Here is a 22624-nt window from a genome sequence, read left to right on the forward strand (position 1 = left end):
GGAGATCCAGTTAATGTGGGCTACCCTAGGCCTGCTATCCTTTAATGCTGGAAATCCTATTCCCAATCCTATGGATCTGGCAGGATTATCCAAACAGACCTTAATTTATAAACCTGCCCATCCTCATACCTGAATGGTGCAAATTGAGGAGGGTGTCTATGCTGTCATACCTAAGTGGGCCATGTAGGCTAGTAGGATCACTATTTTTTGTACATTGTTTGTTTCATGGTGAGTGGTGAAGATACAAAAAATTCATACTAAAGACTTTGGGACTTCATAGTCGTTTATACAAAGAATGCAAGATTTCTTTATCTGTCTGTTTCCCAAGTCATCTTTTTCCTTTAGAAAGAGGTAAAAAGAGGTATATGTGGGTGTTTTCCATTGAGAAAAAGTTCTTTATGTTTAAACTAATGGCACCAAGCCTAAGGTCAGTTCTTCTGGTCTGTTTCATTTGGATTGACATTTCTATCTGAAGTATGATTTTCCTCCTAAGGGCGTAGTTGGGATAATCTTGCTGGATCTGGTGGTATGGGCTGGAAAGAGTGAAAGGGAGAGAGCATGAGATGGGGAGGGAGAGTGCAAGAGGCCATGGGAAGGAAAAGGACCTCACAAAGTCTTTTTTTTCTTTCCTATAGGATAGGGGCTAGGGATGCAGCTGGTTGATATGGGCATGGCCCTAATGGTCGTCCAGTATATGAATCCATCAGGATCGGTCACAGCTGTTCTCGTTGGATTAACTCAACAGGCCCTAAAGGGCCTACTTTTCTTGCGCTTATCGTGTTTAGCTTGTAATGCCAACATGTAATAGTGTTTCTTCGTGTCTGTTTGTCTACCATCCATAGGTCCCGGTTTCCATGAGAAGAAAAAAACCTCGTAAGTTTTTTTTTTCTTTCCTGCAGGATATGCTCTGGGGGTGGAGTGGGTTGATTTGGGCGAAGCCCAAATGGTTATCTAGTCCATGAATCCAGTAGGATTGGCTCCTGTTGTTCTCACTAGATTACCCAAACAGGCCCTAAAAGCTACACTTCTTGTGTTCAATGTGTTCATTTCGTAATGCCAATATCTAATATTATTATGCTTCATGCATGTATGTCTACCATCTTATGGGGTAACCACTCCAAAGACATGGACATCTCGTTTTTGTAGAGCATGCTTTGCTTCATGAGGGGTGGCTTGAGCCAACGTTGGGAGTTTGTCAGAAAATGTAGGACTGAAGTGTTAGAGAGTGATGGCTAACGATGATAGGAATGAATTTAATATATGCAGCATTTCCCATAAAGTTGCTTCTTTGTTATTGCTCTTATCATTTTCTGATGCGACTTTGACTCCCTGTTCGACTGGTTTACATGATAGCATGCATACAATATTTTCTCAGGCTGTTTAATATATGAACTATTTTCTGGTACGAAGTTGGCCAAAACAGAGGAGCTGCGTAACACTGCTTTTATTCCCAAGGTTGGTGCTTGTAACTACTGAAGTGTCTCCTGTTTTCTTTTCATGTTTCTCTGTACCTTTTTCTTTCTCTCTAGATGTTTGGGAGTAATTTTATGCATGACTTTTTTTAGCACATAGTGTAAATGCCAATTTTAAATTATAAATAATGAAAATCCAATCATCTTGTTCATATTTCAAATCTGAGTATTTGAGGGGGATAGTCCACTTCACACTTCAAAACCTTAGTATAAGGTGCTCATTGGTTGTATTGTATCATATTATTGGTGTTAACATCCAGTTATATAAATATTTTTTCTCCCAGTCGCTACTTCCAGATTATCAGAGGTTGTTAAGTTCTGCTCCATCTCGGAGGATGAATCCGTCAAAGCTTATTGACAATAGTGGTAAGTTCATTTCTTGTCAGAATCTTTAAGAGCTCATTTTTCATTTTTGTTCATAACTTTAAATTATAGTTAGATTCCGGAATTTCTGGAAAACATCGCAACTGTTCTCTTGCATGATTTGCCACTTAAAATAAGTATTATGTTTCTATTAAAGTACCAGTGCTTGACTAGCCAGATATGGCTACCCAATACTGTCGAACTGTTTGTCTGAAATCCTTGGATCATTTCTTAACGGTTTGTGATAATATCCTTTAAGTTCTTTTTATTGGTTAGAGAAATAGAATGGAGGGAGAACAAAAAAGCAATAACACATATAAAAGACCTGAATGGATGAATATATATGTTCTGTGAGACGGCAAGGACTACAGCAATCACAACTGATTCATGTCAAATGCACGACAATTTATTTACAAAATGTTTGTGTTAATGCTTTTCTTTTTTGCGGTAATGTGTTAATGCTGCTAATTCCTTGCAATTTTTATTCGAATGGAATCCTCATCTCTGTCCTCTCCTTCATTTTAATAAGTTAGCATGGCAACTTTGAAACAATTTTCGCTCAATTAGACATTTTTTTACTGCTTTGTGGACAAGATATGTCAAAAAAGGTGTAGAGGGAACCTTACTATGAGTTCTGTGCTATAATCTGGTGGGACAGTCTGACTTATGCTGTGGGATTGATTTAGTTTGATACTTTTGTGTTGATTGGAGCAAACTACCAAATTTAGTCAAGCATTGGATTTGGAAGTTTATTTTGTTTAAGAGTTAGGGAAAAAGGAATGGCTGGACATTTAATTGGGAATTGGTTTGGAGGTTTATCTGAAGAACAAGGAATTTGAGAATCAAGAAAATTGTTAGGAATTTTAGAAACTTACAATACTTTGTATAGTTCAAATAGGCATCTAAAACTTGGGGGAGAGGATGGATGTGCATCCCTTATCATCCTTTTGTGCTAAGCTCATCTGGTCCCCATCATCAGTTTAGTGTGATAGTATATTCACTGCTTATTAATTATTTATTTGAAATTTGCAAGGCTATTTGTATGAGTGACATGATAATCTCTTTTTTGTTTGTTCTTGGAGTGTACCAATCTATTGTTTGAGATGAAAGCAAGGTTTAAAACAATGGCCATTGTAATGCTGTAAGGGCTGTTATAATGGTTTTGGGCCTCTGTCATTACAATAATAACATGGTAAATGATCAAGGCCACTATAGTGGTCTGTTATAACGCAAATAATGGCTACTATCTTCATTTCTATGGTTTTCCTAGATAATATAGTGTTCCTTTTTAAAATTCAAAATTTTTAACCAAATTTCTCTGCAAAAGAGATTTACAGTCTAAAAAAATAATATTTCTGTTAACTGAAAGTTGCCTGGAAAGTAAAGCTGTTGTTTTCTGTTATTGTCCGTTATTGTACTTTATAATGCCATTATAATTGCTGTCATAAAGTAACCATTGTAATGGTTAATAGTAGTTACTGTTGGGGGTCCGTTTTAACAAAATATCACTGTTGTTGAAACGTTGGATGAAAGGGGTGTCTTGAATTGAAGCTTTTGTGGTTGAAGTTAAGCAGTACTGGTCCAGGGTTCTTACTTCTGATGTTCCTGGTAAAACTGTGAAATTTTCGAGGTCTATTACTTTCATAAAACTGCATATGGTAAAGGAGGGCATCCGTGGTTCCTATCTAGCAATTAGGAAGTGGGCAACCAAGGTACGCTGAACCGTTTGGTTTGGGGTGTACTGGCCTGAATTGGCGCAGTATTGGGTTGGTTTAGATCAGTTTGGAGGTTCGGCTCGATACAGGGTTCTTCTTCCTTCTTCCCTTTCTTCCTTTCTTTAATTTTCTTCTCCCTTCCTACTTTTCTTTCTTTTTTTCTTCTTCTTCTTCTTCTTCTTCTCTACCTTTCTTTCAAGGAAAGAATGGAACTAGTGAGAATCTCACAACAAACTTAAGATCTAGGTCACCCAAGAAAAAAACACTGAAGCTACTAAATACATGTACAAAAAGAAAATAGCATTTTATTTATTCACCTAATAGACAACGGACAACACAAAAGCTGCAGATGATAGTATTTATACTAATATATTTGATCATTATCCCTGTCTCGTGCAAGTGCACTAACTACTGATTACATTTTCTGCAACTCATCTTCATAGCTTCTTGAATCACATGCTGACCTCCATGATCACTAACACTACACCCTACTAGCTTCTACATATCATTTACATCAAAGCTCCTATAACTCATTACCTTTAATTAATGGTCACTTGCCGTTAAGCATTATCCCAATTCACCACTTAGGTCATTCCTCTGATTATCCTGATCCCAATTTTACTATGCAATAGAATGTCATCAGTGGATGCACTATACATAATGAATTAGTTCATCTCATGGTAAACTCTAGTTTTACAATCCACCTTCAACTTAAAAAGATTTAAAATGTTTGAGTAGCCTTAAAATAATCTTGAAAACAAAAAAAGGATTTTAAAAAAAAGCCAAAAAATGTTGTGCAGCTACCGAATTGGTAATGCATTTGTGTACCGAGTGTCAATAGTCGGTACAGTATGTTTCAGTGTCATACTGTGCCGGTCATATATCTATATGGTACCTAGTACCGAAACTACGGATCTTAGGTACAACTATATGCGACTTCCATGCCACTTATTCATTTTCTTTACATTCGAGCTAGTAGTTTTGGAAATGGAGTGCAATAGCTCTTGATCATGTTTACGAATCTAATTCCTTTGTTTCTTAAAGTGATAATTGCCAACTATTTTGTTTCATTTGCTAATGTTACTCCCCTTTGGATGCAACACTTGGGTATGTAGGGGTTTCAACCACTATGCATAGATACAAGTGTCAAATCTCCAGTTGGTTTCTCAACTTTCTAGCTCTTGAAATAGGGTGCATGGAGATGACATGGCTTCTTTTCTATATTTACAAGATATAATATTTGTTTTTTTTGTCATCTTATTCTATATATGGTTATTAGCAGTCATAAAAAATCTGATGTCTTTAAAAGATATCATTCCTTCTGCACATATTTTTTAAGGTTTTCCCTGGTTAGACCAAACTGTTTTATTATTGTTTTTCAATTTGGTGTTTGCCACGAATGCTGACCTAGGTTCCATGTTGGCAGAATATTTTCATAATAAATTGGTGGAGACTATTCAGTTTATGGAAATTTTAAATTTAAAAGATAGTGTCGAGAAAGATTCCTTTTTCCGCAAGCTTCCAAACTTAGCTGAACAGCTTCCTCGCCAAATTGTGCTGAAGAAGGTACTAAAATCTGGCAGTTATAAGTCATACATGTGCTTTCAGAGATCACAGAACTCATTCTATCATTTTAAGCAATTGAAGTTAACACAGTTTGCACTTTGGCTATTACAGTTGCTTCCGTTGTTGGCTTCTGCCTTGGAATTTGGTTCAGCTGCTGCTCCTGCCTTGACTGCATTGTTGAAAATGGGTTCCTGGCTTTCAGTGGAAGAGTTCAGTGTGAAGGTCGCTTATCTCTTTTCCTTTAGTATTCTAACTTATAATCTAATTATTGCTATCTGGATCACTTGTAAACCATCTAATCTTCCTTCTTACAGGTGTTGCCAACTATTGTTAAACTTTTTGCCTCTAACGACCGAGCTATTCGAGTTGGGCTGCTTCAGTACATAGATCAGTTTGGAGAATCATTATCAGCACAAATTGTTGACGAGCAAGTATGCTTCAGTGTGAACATACCGCATGCCATTCATGAGCTGTTACTTATCATGAGTTCCAAGGTTTTTTTGCATTGAATTTTTACGAGCTAATTGGAGATCTTAATTTTCTTTGGATGCTTTTTTATAGGTTTTTCCTCATGTTGCCACTGGTTTCTCTGATACTTCTGCTTTTCTTCGTGAGCTGACATTAAAATCCATGCTTGTTTTAGCACCGAAGGTATGCAACTTAATTCTTCTTCGGCCCAACTTATTGAAACATTTGTGTTTAATTTCTTTTTCATAAAACTGCTATGGCTTGTGATGCTTATTTTCCATGATACTACATATGGTATATAATCATGCCATCATGGTCTTTGTCTATGCATGGCTTTTCATTTTTAAGAAGGTTATTGAATTGCTTTTAATCATGATAACAAGTACTTGTTCTCATGCTTGATTTCTTTATGAAATTTTAAGAAGTATTTTTAATGTAAGAGAAATTTGGCTTAATTGTTTTAATACATGTCTTGTGGAGGATTAATGTACAAACCAAGGTTTTATGTTCCAGCTAGGTCAGAGGCATCCCGACTGTCCTCGCCCAATTCTATGAGAAAATGGGACCAGAATGGGGGTGGAACTCCGAATCCCTTCCACGTGGTGAAGAAGCGAAAGAGAAAAGAAAGAAAGGAAGAAAAGAAGAGGAAAAGGAAGAAAGAAAGGAAGGAAATAAGAAAGAAAGGGGAGAAAAAAAAGGAATAAAGAGTGAAGAAGAGAATGAATGAAAGGAAAGAACAAAGAAGATAAAAAAGAAGAAGAAAATGAAAGGAAGAAAGGAAGGAAGGAAGAAAAAGAAAAACAAACAAACAAACAAACAAAAAACAATAAAAGAAAGAAGGGGAGAGAGATGGAAGGTACCTACCAGGATGCTTGAAGGCACCACTGGGATAAGGCGGGGGATAATGGGGCATCCCGTTCCATGGAGAAATTGGGACGCCACTGTCTCACGGGATTTAAAACCTTGTTACAAACTGCAAAGGGCTTGTAAGAAGGTTGAGACATGCACAAGAGTTCTTTTTCTTGTTGGGAAGGTGGTTCTGCTGTGTGGTGTTCATGTTTTGATCGTTTCATTTTTTATTTGTGGATGATGTAGAGTTGATTGAATGAGTATATAGCTGAACACTGAAGTAACTGTGGAAGAGGAAAGTTTTTATAATACAATCATCAATTTATCCAAAGAAGAGAGTATAAATTTGCAAGTTTGGTCCAAATGTAGCTGAACTATTGCAAGCGAGCAAGAGACTGATCAGAATTCTTTACAACCTGAAGAAGAGCACCAAAATATGCTGCAGCTTTTGAAACTTGATTATCTTTAACATGACTATGAACAATTTAGTTAAATATTAATAGACAGGTATATGATGATGATTCCAATTAGATTAGTGTAAGTTGGCGGAGGAGAGATATGTTGTAGAGACGTTCTTCCTGAATTTTGATGTGCTTTGGGTGAGGTGTCATGTTCCTTGGATTTTTGGCATGACCTAATAGAAGATTTTATGGAAATTATTATAAACATGAAAATTGTCTGTTGAACTGTTGTCAAAAGGGATGAATTATGTTGGTTAGCACGAGAGGTACAAGATTACCAAGCTATAAGCATAATAAGACTTTGGAGGGCACAGTTGGTACTTGGTACAAATTCCAATAAAGGAACTTGAGAGGCGAACAAACTGAAAGTGAATGATGAGGTACTGATTTAGCTGGTACAGTTATGCATAACTAAAATGAGAGGAGAATAAAGTGGAATCATATGGAACAGCTTGGAATGGTGATGAATGTTACTATGAAAGGCTATGGAAATTATTAACAAGAATGGGTCGAAGCTTCAACTCTTACTGAATTATTTGATTTGTCATCTTCAATATTGCCAACCCGCACATGGTATTGGGAAAAACATTATGAGTTTGTTAAAAAAATTTCAGTTTTTATGCCATATGGAGTGATGTGTATCGATAAAGTTTTACGTTTCAGTTCTGGGTCTTGCACTGGTGCTTTTATTGGTATGAGGTGGCACGGAACAATATAGTATATGCCTCTATACTGACACATGGTAAGGCTGCTAAATCGAAAGAACACCCATACCATGTAGTGGTGCGGTACCATGTCAAGCCCCTGTACTATACCGATTCCCTGATTTTTTGTATGATATGCTTGGTTTGTACATTCGATACATTTATCCATGGCAATAACTAATAGTGTATCTATCTTTATACTTCACTATTCTATTATGACAGTCTATCAGAAATATGGCTCCTGGGAAATTATAGACAAGCTACAATTTTCTTCTCAAAAAGATACATATAAATTTTTTGATAATGATAATATACACTACTTTAGTGCTTTGGAAATTAATATACTTCCATGTATCCTCATCAATCAGACAATGTTGTTTCTTCTGCTTGTATTGATACTATTTACTTTTTTTGTTGGATCAATAGGAATTTCTTTTGATCAAAGTGTAATGGATTTTGATATATTATCGAAACGGTTAACGCCATCCCAAACCTTTCTATCCATATTCAAGTTATTCTGTAATTGGTAAAAAATTTTAAAAAGTGCAATTTTTCAGTAAGTATAGCTATTTTCAGATTGTTCATAGCATATATTTATATGGGTCTGTTTATTCATTTTTCCAGAATTTGGACTTAATCAATTCATTTGTAAAAGGGGGGCCTAAGAGAGTTAACTTGGACTAAATAAAAAATACAATATACAATTGGTCATATAATCATGGTTACATAGATACTTTCTATACTAGGTTTTAACCATGGGTATAAGAGGACTAACTGAAGTAACTCATTTTTTTGATAGACATATTATTGTTGGTGAGCAATTCTCAATTAGTCAATCAATTATTACGGTTAAGATGTTCCGAGAATGGATGCTCCCTTGTGATTTCTTCAAGGAATAGCCTGAACTTATGATGAAATGAGCTTTTGCTTTTAGTGTGATAGGAGAAAAATTATTATGACTTATTTCTGTTGATGAAGGTATGCTTTTATGAGGCAACCACGGGCACAAACATTTCATACCACATGTATGTTTTGGAGTTGATTAATGCTTCTATTGGCGTTCCTAAACTTTTAAATTTTCTATATTGCAGTTGTCTCAGCGAACTATTTCAGGATCTTTGTTAAAATATCTTTCAAAGTTACAGGTATCTTTGAACTTTGGTTATCAAATATGTGAAACTAGATTTCCTCCTCTTGATTTTTTTTAAAATAACTAATTAATTTCCTTTGCTTGTTTGCTAATGATGTCATAGATGCCAATTAACAAACTCTTGTACTTAATTAGACAAACTGAGGCTGTTTCCCTTTAGTTTAAGAGTCCATTTACCATCTATAATTTGGTCTATACAGGTTGATGAAGAGCCCGCGATCAGGACAAATACTACAATCTTGCTTGGAAACATAGCAAGCTATCTTAATGAGGGGGTGTGTCCTTAAGTCATTATTTGTTTGTTTTTACATTGCTTTTGATTCCTTTAAATGTTTCTGAGCGATAGTGATTGTTAAGTTATTTCTGGAGACTGTATAAGGACTTCAGCATTAGTAATAGCATGTTATCGGTTGTACAAAGACAATGTGACCATGAATTTGTAAGAACTTGGGCTGTTACAAATCTGATATAGAATTTGACTGAGATATTACCTCTGTGAAGTGTTTACTGATTGATTTGTACTCATTCTACAGACTAGGAGGAGAGTTTTAATTAATGCATTCACAGTTCGTGCTTTGCGGGATAATTTTGCTCCAGCTCGTGCAGCAGGCATGTGATTTGCAGAGGTCTATGTCTCTGCATCTATGTTTTGATCCAGATTTTGAACTGAGATGTTTTGTTCTGTTATGTGGTTTTTCTTGTTAATCTGCATTATGAGATCACGTGCATCATTTTTTTTTCTTCTGAGGTTCTAAATACACTAGCTTGTTTATATTACTGGTATCTAATACTTAATTTGCAATGTGGCAGGAATCATGGCTTTAAGTGCCACTAGTTCATACTATGACATGATGGAGATTGCGACACGCATTCTACCTAATATTGTTGTACTTACTATTGATCCAGATGGGTGAGTTGAACACTGAGCTTACTTTAATGGTTCGTTTTTTTTTGGTTTCCTTCAGACCTTCCCCATGCTCTATTGACTCTACATTGGTAAATCATGTTGTGTGCTAAATATTTTCTCACTAAACAAATATTATAATACTTTGCGTTTTAAGTTTAACTATGAAGGCTTTAAAAATTGTTAAACGTGATGCTATGATGTATGAAAATTCTTATTATATTCTGGGCATCAATAGGTGGAGTCAGGTCTGGTTAACCTCTGCTATTCCCAACCAGCTTGACCTGAGCCTGAACCAGTTAGCCAGCAGGTCACAATCCTCTACTTGAACCAATGGGCGGTCAACTATATTGACTGGAACCTGACACTGGAAAGGTAGAGAAGAAAGCGGTAGGAAATAGTGGTGGTGGAGAGGGTCTGTGGACTGTGGTTGATGGACAGTGAGGAACAATTCCAGGTGACGATAGACGGTGGGCTGTAATGTGGTGGGGGATGGTTAGGTCGTGGGCTCTGGTGGCAACAGATCAAGGGCTTGGTGGAGTGATGAAAATGTGAGAAGGCAGTGACCCAGCTATGGTGGAATTTGGGCTGCCTTGGGCAGGAGGGGGGGGGGGGGGTGTGTGCTGCAGATTCTGGTCTGCGGGTGCCATGCCCCAGATGGAGGTTTATGGCCTTGGCTCAAGGCAGAGATGAGGAAAGATGAAAGGAGAGGGGACAGGAGGAGAAGAGAGAGGAACAAGAGGGAGAAGGTAGGGAAGGAGGAAACAGGGCAAGGTATTGGGTAAGGAAACAGGGAACAAGGCAGATCGAAGGGGGAGAGAAGAATGAGGGTTAGGGCACTAGAATTCATGCCCTGCAAAACACTGCATCAGTTTTTTGGTTTCTTTCTTTCAAGAAAATGGTCATGATCTCATCTGTGACATTTAATTTGTCTTTTATTTTGTTGGTGAAGAATAAACCCCTTCTTTTGATGCACATACCTTTTCTATATGTTGGAAACAAAAACCAACAGTTCAGGCTTCGGTTACCTATATGTCTGGCAAGAAAGTTGAGGTTTAAATTGCACCCTTGTTATATGTAAAGATTGTCACGCTATAAAAGATCTTATATGCACATGTTAAATGTGACATGTAGCTCTTTAATCATTTTAGTATTTTGAAATACATTCCACATTTATTTTCACTATGATTCATTGCAAATGATCTCATCATTTTTTTTTGGGGACCATTTCAGTTGATGTTGATTGAATTTTTTGGAATTCACCCAGATCTTTGGGGGTCTAGTTGATGAATTGGGGCTCAAGCCTGAAAGTTTTGATATAATTTTTGTTATGGAATTTTTAAAATTCTTTTTCTCATCTTGATTCTTTATGAAATATTTCCATTTTATGCTTTTTGTTTCACTTCAGTGATGTAAGAACAAAGGCGTTTCAGGCTGTTGATCAATTTTTGCTTCTTGCCAAGCAGCATCATGAAAAGGTATGGCATTTATTTCTTTTACTTCTGATTAAGGCAATCAACAAGTCAGCTAATTAGATATTAAAATCTAGGGTTTTTTGCATGAATACCCTTTTAAATATCAAATTTTGCATGAATACCCTTCCAAAATTGATATTTGTATGTATACTCTCGTAAAACACTTTTTTTTTGCTATTTTACCTTTTTTTATTCTTGTTTTTGCATGTATACCCACGCCATCTAACGCCGTTAAAAAATTAACGGTTTTCAAATTAAAATGGCTAAAATCTTTAATGGGTAGATGTGCAAAAAAAAACATTTTAAAGATGATTGCGGTGGAGGACAAAAAAGTAATTTCAAAAATTTATTTGTTTTAATTAAAATAATATATGGTTTTTATTAACGGTGTTAGAAGAACCGTTATATTAGGGGCATTTGTGCAAAAACAGTGTTTTATGAGGGTACAGAAATAAATATAAATTTTAAGAAAGTATTCACGCAAATTTGATTTTTTAGAAGGGTATACATGCAAAAATCCTAATATCTAAGGCATCTTGAAATATTTCATGTTTTAAATTACTGAACAATCAAAGTCAGAATTGTTGAGATGAAGTACTTGTCATTTGTCATTAAATCATATTTATAACTTCGTCCGAGCTTTTGTTGTTATAGATTTTCTTTCGTGTTTTGGTTTGTTCTTTTGCATGTACTTGTTATTGGTTTAGGAAATTAAGAAATGCATCAACTTATTCTAATTGATGTGGTTGAGTAGCTAGTGTCAAGAAGATATTTCTTACCTGTTGTACTATAGGTATCCGTTGAATTTTGATATCATATGGATGTTTGGAAACATATAAATAATGCGGTACTGGTTGGGTTTCAGGATCGTCAGAGATCTGATTTTACTATCGTGTGAAGCTCTAGCTCATGCTTGAAGCTTAGCCGGCGAGTAAAAAACACTTGAATGTAATGGTGATAGAGTAGAACTTCTAAGAAATTAAATCAGAAGGATGTTTATGGATATCGATTAGACTATCTTAGGCTGAAGTAAATTATATGTATATATATATACATATATAAATATAAAAGTAGTATTTTTTACTATGAACCCATATTATTTACTTCATGAAATCAGTGGTCAAAATGTAAAGATAATGGTAATGAAGATCTAATTTTAATTAACACCGATGGGTAACAGATATCACAAGGTGATTGATTTTGTTATTTAGGATCTATTGTAAAAAATACTGGGGAAATAGATGAAAATAAATGTAATAGAATTAGAGCTGGTTGGGTGATGCAGAGAGTTGCATGTGGAATATTAAATGATAGGGGCATGCCTTGGAGATTTTTTTAGGCAAAATTTTATAGAATAACAGTATTGCCTGCAATGTTATATGGCTCAAAGTACCGGGCAATAAAAAAAGTACATGAAACAATTTGAGTGTGCTAGAAATGTGAATGTTAAGTTGGATGTGTAGTAAAACTAGGAAGGAATGGGTTAAAAGATGAATATATTAGAGGAGCTGCAGGAGCTGCACAAATTAAGGGTAAAGTGATGGAAAATCGATTGAGGTGGTATGCACATGTGCAACGAAGGTCTAGGGTGGCTCCTGTAGGGAGAGGTATTTTAGTTTGTATGGAAGGTTGTAAGAAACGAAGTAGAAAACTTAAATTGACATGATCTAGGGTGGCTCCTGTAGGGAGAGGTATTTTAGTTTGTATGGAAGGTTGTAAGAAACGAAGTAGAAAACTTTAATTGACATGAATAGAGGTTGTGAGGAAGGATATGACAAACTTGGGAGTAACGTCCGTGGTGGCCCTATAGAAAAACATTTTAAAAAAAAGAATCCATAAAGCAGATCCCAAATAGTTAGGAAAAGACTAAATGATTATGATTACGAACTTCAATTGTTCAAAAATTCAATATATTTAGCAATTGTGAAACTCTTTAATGCCTAGTGCCTTGTGCGTTCAAATATTTTTACCATCATTTTTTATTTGTAGAGTTCACAATTTTATTGAATTCCAGCATTTTTTTGTCATATATTTTAAGGTTAATTGAATACTTAGAGTTTTGGAATGTTATATTTGTTTTATCATAAAAAAATATTATGAATGATGGTGTCTTCTAGTTAGTTGTTTGCTTTAGTAGTTATGAAGTACTGTAGTAAGGGCCATTTTGAGGCCTTGGCCTATTCCTGGTTATGTTCATCATTTATCTGTTCTTTTAAGAAATCGAAAACTACCAAAAATTGAAATTATGTATCCCGTATACTTAAATAAATAAGGAAATAAAAGCAATATCACAATAAACACGAAAATAAATATTTAAAAAGACATCCATGGTTAGCTCTGGGCCAGGTTTAGCAAAATGGAATGGACTGACAGAATGGACTGACAATGGTCAATTTTAGTGGAAATTGACAAAAACTATCAGAAAAAGCAAAGCCCAAAATCAGCCCCTAATTTCAGTTTGGTCTCAGATGAATTGGATTGGTTTTGATGGAAACACAAAACTTGCTATGAACAAATTAGCACATGCTACCTTGTAATTGGACATTCATGTATACTGGAGAACCCCTATTTACTTGAAATAATAATAGAGGTAACCCAAAAGAGGAATGCGTGGTGCATGAGGATCCATAAAGCCAATACCATGGCAGGATTGTTAGAGTTATTGTATGATACCTTGTATGTTTTTATGTGCATATATGTTCTTGTCTATGTACTTACCAAGTTTGTAACATTTATTGCGATACAAATGAAAGCTTCAAAGTTATAAGTTTGTATGATATCTGTATCATTTAACAAATCGTTGTACTACTTGAGGATACCATTGAGGACTAAGATACTGCATTACACAGTTTTGGCATTATTGTTCGCTTCTATTATATTTTATCTGCTGTAATTATAAGTTGCAAATTTTTTGGTTCTTGTAGCTCATTACAGGAGATACCAGCGAGAGTGATGGTGTTGGGACTCCATTAATACCTGGAAATGCTAGCTTACTTGGGTGAGTTAACATTTTTTTGGCACACTTAACCCATTAAGTTCATGAATTTGTTCTTTAATTTTATTATATTTCATATGATGGTAGAGCTGTCTGTTGTCGTGATCAAGGTTTTTCAGTCTCAGAGCAGGACCCTGTGGACTCATACCGATACATGGTGCATTGCTGAAGACGAGACAACAAATATACCATGTGTCAGTATGGTACCATATTGGGCCCTGTGTCGTATTGGTACCTTGGTCATAATTATTATAGCACGAATAAGGCATAGGTCTCTGTTTTATCATTTATTCTAATGCAAGTGCTATTGCATAATCCCTAATTTTATGGTATATTTCCATCTTAAAATTTTTCGTACTTTGTTTTATTGTTAATCAGCACAAGCTGAACCATTCAGTAATTGCTAAAAGTCAAGCATAGAAAAATAATTAAATCAGGAAGAACCAACACGACCATTTTCACCAAGTGGGTTGTTGACATGAGGTAGTTGGGTTCTCATTGTTTCCGTGGGTACTACTCAAAACGTCGAATTCTGTTTCCTATTTCTGTAGAGGCTATGTACTTGGGACTGCAGATAATAGAAATCTGGTTAAGGTTATTCTGGTCACCAGGAATTTGGATCTCCTTCTCTACATGGTGATAGTGAGGACTAAAATCCATGGACACTTTTTAGCCACAGATGTCAATTGCACCTTGAAAATAGACTAATTCTAGATTTTCTGGTTCAGATGTCTCTTTTTATTATAGACATGGCTGAAGATGTTCCAATTTTTGTTTTTTATTTGATGGTTTGGTTGTGGTCTAGTTTCCTTTGCTATGTATTTGTTGTCATATAGAATATATAAATTTGCAGTTGGGATTTACTTTATTTGTTTTTGCATGGAAACTAAAACTAAAACTAAAACTGGAAAATGAAATAAACAGATGGGCTATGAGCTCTTTGACATTGAAGGGAAAAGCTTCTGAACATGCTCCACTTGCTTCTGCAAATGTGAATGCATCACAAATTTCAACAACCTCAAATGCCAACTCAGGTAATTTTTTTCTTTCTTTTCCTTTTTTTTGACCCATCTCACATTAGTGGTGCATTTCCAATTGACTACTAAAGCATGGTTGAGTGTGCAAATAGACTTTCAATATAATGATTATGAGCTAAGAATTACACATACCTTTTTCTTTGCGCAATATACTCTTGCCATCTGGATATCAAGGTTTGGGGTCCCTAAGTTTTACTATTTTAGTTTGTCAAGAAGTATTAAGTATATCAATCTTTAATATCATTGTCATGCACTGTTTGCAGTAATGGATGCCCAGAATGCTGTACCAGTTCATGCGGGTTCAGGCACCAACGCTTCTGATCAACCTGAGCCTTCATCTCCAACATCTACAGATGGTGGTTGGGGTGAACTTGAGAATGGGCTTCTTCATGAAGATCATGATGGTGATAAAGAAGGTTGGGATGATGTTGATCCAGTCGAAGAGCAGAAACCACCTCCACTTGCAAGTATACAAGCTGCTCAGAAAAGGCCTGTAGTGCAACCAAAGCCGGGTAAGCGTGCATGTTTTAACTTCAACTATTTCTGTCTATTTCTATGTAATGGGATGAAAATGAATTCTGCCCAGTGCCTTTTCGGCTGATGTTTTTTAAGTGGTGATATCAATGTATTCCTTGCATTATCGTCTCTGCCAAATTTAAAGACGAATAACCTTCTCCAGCTAATTTGTGAAAGGGCAGCTTAGCTCTATTTATTAATTTATGTATGTTTGACAGCAACCATCCTTCTATGTTGATGTTTTTTGTTGCAATTGGCACACATTGTTGACTCATATGCTCTTTTAAGCTGTAAAAGACATGACTATTTTGAGGCCGCCTTCTATTTTGCTTCATGATTCTTCTCCCTGTTTTCAGCTGCAAGTTCAATGCGGCCAAAAACTACACTGAAGCCATCAAAAGCAGATGATGATGATTTGTGGGGTGCAGTTGCTGCACCAGCACCCAGGACTGCATCAAGATCTCTAAATGTCAAGCCTGCATCATCGCAAGATGATGACGATCTCTGGGGTTCTATTGCTGCACCACCACCCAAAACAACTGCAAAATCTCTGAATCTGAAGACGACGATGGCCAGTGATGACAGTGATCCATGGGCAGCCATTGCTGCCCCTCCTCCAAGTACCAAAGCCAAGCCTTTGTCTTTGGGCCGAGGCCGAGGAGCAAAACCGGCCTCTGCGAAGCTGGGGGCTCAGCGAATTGATCGGACTTCCTCATCTGGATTGTAAGAAAAGAATGGAATTGACAAGAAATTATTTGATGAGTGGTGATTTTTTTTGTTTTTGTTTTATGGCTATCCTTTTTTATATAATATTCTGTAATATTATTCAAATGTTTATTTGAATAATTGTGTATTGTAGTCCACTGTAATCTAGGCTTCTTAAAATGAATTTTAAAGCGTTTCAGTACGACCTCTTGCCTCCATGGAATAGTAAGTATATGTCGGTTTCCTTTCAAGGGAGAACTTGTGTTTTAAATGAGTACTTTTCTGCTTGAGGTTGTTTCTCAACATCTCTTGGCAGCTTTCTATCATGTTTGCTTTTGAATAATTGTGTATTATAGTCCAGTGTATTCTAGGCTACTCAAATTGAATTCTCAAAGCATTTCAAATCTTGCCATGGAATAGTGAGTATATGTTGGTTTCCTTGCAATGGGGAGCTCGTGTCATAAATGACTACTTTTCTGCTTAAGGTCATTTCTTAACATCTTCTGGCAGCTTTCAATATCAGTGAGCTCCAGTCAAAATATTTATGTGTATAAGAAGAATTATATATGTGAGTGACTAATACGATTTACGGAGACCATTCCTTTTTTTTTAAAAGGTGCACTGAGACCGTTACTTGCAGCCTGACTTGGGCCGTATTGCTGAGAAAGCAAAAGCAAAGAAAAATTTCGAGCGTTGGTGATGCACCTCCTGTTTTCGTGGATCCGAATTTATCTTGGTTGATAACATGTGAGTCGAAAGGTGGCATTTATATATATTAACAGATCCATAATCTCCTCGCCGCCTGATACAAACGCCTTGCACCGGCTGCTTCTCTTCGCAATCAAGGCATCGACGCCATGAACAAACAAACCCAAGCGTTGATGCTGTGGAAAAAAAAATGAACTTACGTGCTTCGGCTGAGCATCAAGAGGAACAAGCCAGCAGGACTATCAGGATGTTTCCAATTATGATCCGTCTGAAACAAAACGTTATTCCCTCTTTCATATTGAATGCGTAATTTTATAACGATCTGCAGGTCATCTAGTTTACCATTTAATCGTGCAGTTTCTAGATCATTGTTAGCATCTGCGAGGCATCAGATGTCAGCAACCTAAATATGATAGCATGATCTCTCCACCAGGTCATTGCCCTCGCTGCAATAGTCGCTGCCAGTCTCCGTCAACCCTGGACCAGGATAGGAGACGGGAAAAAAATTCGTCTGCAAGCCAACTACAGCATCACTGCAACAAAGGCGGTACCCCGTGCATATTTATAGCACGCAACAAAACGAGTTCACCAAAAGAACCGTTAAGCAGAACTCAAGTAAATGAACAACTTATACTCGCATGAAGTCGAACAATCTGTACTTCATAACCAGATGTGACAGCAAAAAGAGCTCACCAATCAGCGAATGCCACGTAGATCATCTTGATGGTTCTCCAGCCAGCTCCAAAAGGGACAAAGGATCTGCTGCTCTAGGTTCTAATCTTGATTGTTTTCCTGGGATTTGACTTGGATAAACTTGTAGCTTTCGAAATTATAATGAAAATTAAACTACGTACCATCTTCTACTACTCATCTGATTCGAATTGTCTGCTATTAAAATGAAATAAGCATATCAGTTCAAAGATACTAAATTTCTCGGGATGATATATATTTTACAGCCTGAGCCCGTCCAGGTTAGCTTCATGCTACGCTAATTTAGTAAAAATATTGAGTAAGGTCATGCCATGCCCCCAGTTCAGGGGACACCAGTCCAGATCGCATTCTAGATAGCGCACGATACAAAGGTTTCAGTCATGAGGCCGTGATCATTTGGTGAAATTCTGAAGGTTCTTCATTCAATGATCATCGTATCATCAACTCTTCTTTCGAAGGAGAACTTCGTAGAAGTACCCGATTACATACACAAGGATATGTTACAGTGACAAAATGGAGGAGAGAGAGAGAGAGAGAGAGAGAGAGAGAGAGAGAAGCATATGATATGAGGCAGGAATGCTTGAGGAAGACCACAAAGTCCATCAGACAGGTTGTTGCTGTTTGGTTTTGGACTCCACATCTTCCCCAACGATCGACAAACGCCTCGCTTGTTTTCTCTTTGCATTAAAGCGATCGACGTAGAAAACAATTACACAGAAGGCAAGGAATTCTAATGGAAAAGTTGATCGAAATGCATCCCGAGCACTGCCTGCCGAGTATGCAAACAGAAGAAAAACCATGTCTAGGAGCAACAGTTTCCTTGCATCGATCAACATACCTTCCGTGTGGAAGATTGTCTCTGACAGCAGATAGGCAACAACACCTAAAGAGTAGGCAAAGGTGATAGAATTAGAAATAAAAAATATATTGTATCGTGTCGGATACTTGTCTGCAAGTATCGGATACCCAGCTTGGCGTTCGCTGACGTTCTTCAGAGAAGCAGCAGCAGCAGCATTGCTGCTATTGTTGTACGTGATGCTAGTGTTTGCACCAGCAGAAATTGTTGTGGCTACTCGATCATTCTGCCAGGAACCACCAGGTGGATTTAACCCGGCTTGATATGTCGTCGAAATGACAATCATTGTGAACACCATCATAAAGCCCTGTGTCCTCTTCACCCACTCTTTTTTGGCTCTGCCTTCCTCCTCAAGGACTGTTCTTTTATCACGGCCCCTCGACCGACCTTCTTCTCGCTGTTCCATGGACTTGTTCTCATGAGAAGTGTCCCGAGCTGGAGGTACTGCCGCCAAAGGTGCCATCCCCAAGCGGACACCAGGTTGTGGACAGTGAGTGCTGTCATGAGGCAAGGCCGATTCACCATCTCGGGACTCCATCGGAAGTGAAGCAGCAGCAGGGACTGCCTTAAAGGGCTCTGGATCCTGGTTTTGCCGGAGGAGGACATCTAAAGATGTCGAGCCGTCGGCATGGTGCGTAGAGTTCAGCTCCACCCTGGTCGATCCTAGCATGAATCGGACAGTCTAAAGCCACTACAACGTTATCTACTCTTCATGCTAAAAAGGAACATGCAACAAGAATTATTAACTTTAAAAGAGCTGCAACAGAGGAGAGGCCTCTAACCCGAATCTGGTTGGTGGAGGCAAAGAGGGGTTGGATGGTGCTCCTACCATCATCACCAACAAACTCTAATGACATCCTTGTCCGCCGAGAAGGCTATGGATTTGGATTCCGAAATGAGCTGTGCAAGTCTGAAGGTTACCTCTATGGTGGCTCTTATGAAGGAAAGTTCCCAGCCCAAACACAGTTTTTTTAAAGGCAATTTCCTGTTCATGTGATTGGAGAGGGTACAAAAAAATGTCCAAGATACAGCATTGTTCATTTTACTTTCTTCGCTATCAGAAGTTCGATGCTCCCTTGTTCGATATTTTTATCTGCAAACGTATGAAGGATGCTAAGTTCCATATTTGTTTAAAATTTTTAAAATTTTGAAGTCATCCATGACGTTCAATAACACCTTGAAGCATCGATTGCTATAACACTGATATCATCATTATATGAATCTGCGAGTTACAAGCTGTAGAGGTGAACCATTTCGGAGATTTTTTTTGTTGCTGAGCAGGTATTTTCCGTGGTATCTCTGGTCTAGTATTTTGCTGGGTATCTTTCAACTTCGGCATCCGTTGACCCATCTCTACTGCATCCATATATTATTTGTCATCCAAGGTCATATACGATGTCCAACTGGTGAGCTGATAGCGATTTCTCTACTAGGATGAGATAAGCATATGAAAAATGTGAACAATCCTCCCCTTTCATCTAGATTCGGAGTATTACTCAAACTACCAGAATTGTTCTTTATGAATCTGATAAGTAAACAACTTATTTCTCTTTTCATAGTGCTCTAGAAAACAATTCAAGATCGCCTCCCAGCATTTAAAAACTAAATGCATTCTGTATTTTCATGGATTTTAAAGATGAGATCATTTGTTATACGTTTTGTATCATGCCGTACGCCTCATTTAATTATTGAAATTTTTAAAGCTGATGAGTGAGAGCAACCCATGCATGCGAAGTCAAGAAACTAAAACCAGCAAAGTCCACCTGGCAGAAAATTAGTGACAGGCTTTGTTTTAATGGAAGCTTTGAAGAAAAAGGTTCGTAGATTAGGTATGGACATAGCATTTCTCTTCTATTTCTGTAGAAAAATGAGAAGACTAACTCAATCTAGCTTCATCAAGATGAATGATAGGTACTGTTAGGGGGAAAAACCCAAGTCATGCCAGTTCGAAGGCGATCGACCAAGGAGCGCCGGCCAGAGAGGCGCTCGGCCAGGGAGCGCCGACCAAAAAGGCGCCCGCCCTCACAACGCTCAAGCTGGAGACACCCCGCTGAGCAACTGGCTCGGCTCGGCACCCGTGCTGAGCCCATGCCTTAACCAAATATCCAACTCTCGCTTAATCCTCTAGAGGATCTGACAACCAGATACCCAACTCCACCGTACTCTGTTACTGTCCTCAAGCCATTAAGGCACGCGACCCCCGCAGGCCTTCGGCACGCCCTATCATCAATGCGTGTGACCCATGCGGGCCTCCGATACACTCAACCATTAAATGAACACGGCTCAAGATGATCTTCGGATCACTGGACCATCAAAGCGTATGGCTCTCCCTGATCACCGGTTCACTCAGCAATCAATGCACTTGCCATCTACGGACCCCAGGCCCACAAAAGCATCTACAGAAGAAGGGAGAGGAATTGAACTTCTCCCACAAAGCAAATTAATTGTTAATCATCACATCAACTTCAACAGTTTGGTGAATAAACGCAAGAAGGACTCGACTTTTTTTTTTTTTTTGCTTCGTACGACAAATGGTTCCCATGTAGCAAAGAGAGAAACTGCCTGCCAGTTGCATGCTTTTCTTCTTTTTTTTTTTCAGAAAAATTAGTCTACTGTCCCTTTCCCTCCATATACTTACTACAGGCGGCGGCGGCCAGGACAGGACAATTCCAGGCTGAGATGATGGTCCTTAGTTGTGGTATCCTTCTCCAATCATAAAAGAAACTCTTCAAGGTTGTTCTGTTGCCTTGCAGCGAGCAAATGATGCCACCATGGTTGATGAATCTATAAATTGATAAGATTGGGAAGACTGATCCATTGGTGCTCCATCTCCATATGTGCTCGCAAACGGATATCACCTGCTTGGGAGTGTTGGAAAACAGTTATGGGAATAAGATGGTTAGCTATATTGATCTCCCACCCACAAATCTGATCAGAATTTTTTATCTTTTGCCCAATTGAAGAGAAGAGATTCCCATCCAAAACGACGTAGATGTTTCTTTGATGTTGCAGGAACGCTTTCTAACCTGACGCATTCTCGTGCCATGCAGTCATGCAGATGGTGGGGTTTGATACTAAAAGCCTGGGTTCAAGTCCCCTTCAATTTTTGTCCCATTTCCTTCCACTCTGGTTCCCACACGAACTTGCTGTTCTACTTCTCTTTGAAACCTGTTTATTATAGCAAGTGGAATAAATTTCTCTGTTTGACCGAAAGTGTTCAGATTCTGATATGAGTTGCCAACTCCATTATGCCATTCTGCTCTCTTAAATCTAATAACTTGATGATGTTGAGACCACCACGTAGACAACAATAAAAAAGAGAAGCAATTAATTAGTTCATTTGTCTGTATCAGTGTTTCAACTTCTGGAAGCACAGGCCACTTCGTTTCCAAGAATCCTAGTATACCCGTCGCAATTTCATGCGATACCTTGCAGCCAGCGAGAAGTTATATTTGGTATCATCTGTGCCTCACGCAACTGCTTTAACGTAGCACCCAAGGCCACGTTATTTCCAACGACACAAACCAAGGTACGTAGCGTGCCCAGCTGAAGCAGCTGTGAAGGGACTGCGATTAGGGATGGCAAAATATGATCCGACCCGCCAACCCGATCCGTGTTCGACCCGCCAACCCGATCCGTGTTCGACCCGCCATAAACAGGTTTGGGTTTGGCCTAAACAGGTTCAGGTCGTAAACAAGTCGACTCGTTTAACCTATTTATTAATTGGGTCGGATATAGGTTTTAGATGTCTGATCCGTTTAAACCGTTTAACTGTTGGGCAGGTTAAACAGGTTTAAACAGGTTAAACGAGTTAAACATGTTAAACAGGTCTAAACAGGTTAAACGGGTCTAAACAGATCTAAACAGGTCGGGTTAGGCAGGTTAAATAGGTTGGGTTGGGCATGTTAAAACAGATCTAAAAAAAACAATTAAACGGGTCAAGTTGGGCAAACAGGTTAAACAGGTCGG

The 22624-nt window shown here is 37.9% G+C and overlaps 1 protein-coding gene across 2 annotated transcripts in view; it reads left to right on the forward strand.

Moving 5' to 3' along the window:
* The window catches only part of LOC103702143 (probable inactive serine/threonine-protein kinase scy1), a 48343-nt gene that overhangs the window by 14009 nt on the left and 11710 nt on the right, over positions 1–22624 (forward strand). Inside the window, exons 7-21 of one of the 2 annotated variants that reach the window (XM_039124359.1) lie at positions 1376–1455; positions 1757–1838; positions 4977–5116; positions 5228–5338; positions 5431–5547; positions 5678–5767; positions 8690–8743; positions 8949–9023; positions 9282–9357; positions 9559–9658; positions 11061–11130; positions 14052–14125; positions 15047–15156; positions 15423–15671; positions 16032–16428. In XM_039124359.1, coding sequence (XP_038980287.1) covers positions 1376–1455; positions 1757–1838; positions 4977–5116; positions 5228–5338; positions 5431–5547; positions 5678–5767; positions 8690–8743; positions 8949–9023; positions 9282–9357; positions 9559–9658; positions 11061–11130; positions 14052–14125; positions 15047–15156; positions 15423–15671; positions 16032–16402 — 1799 coding nt within the window. In that variant the 3' untranslated portion in view covers positions 16403–16428. Of the gene's footprint in view, positions 1–1375; positions 1456–1756; positions 1839–4976; positions 5117–5227; positions 5339–5430; positions 5548–5677; positions 5768–8689; positions 8744–8948; positions 9024–9281; positions 9358–9558; positions 9659–11060; positions 11131–14051; positions 14126–15046; positions 15157–15422; positions 15672–16031; positions 16704–22624 lie in introns of those variants that run through there. The other variant, XM_008784448.4, reaches the window with a different exon arrangement.

The sequence above is a fragment of the Phoenix dactylifera genome, chromosome 3 (assembly GCF_009389715.1).
Source record: "Phoenix dactylifera cultivar Barhee BC4 chromosome 3, palm_55x_up_171113_PBpolish2nd_filt_p, whole genome shotgun sequence".
Lineage (NCBI taxonomy): Eukaryota > Viridiplantae > Streptophyta > Magnoliopsida > Arecales > Arecaceae > Phoenix > Phoenix dactylifera.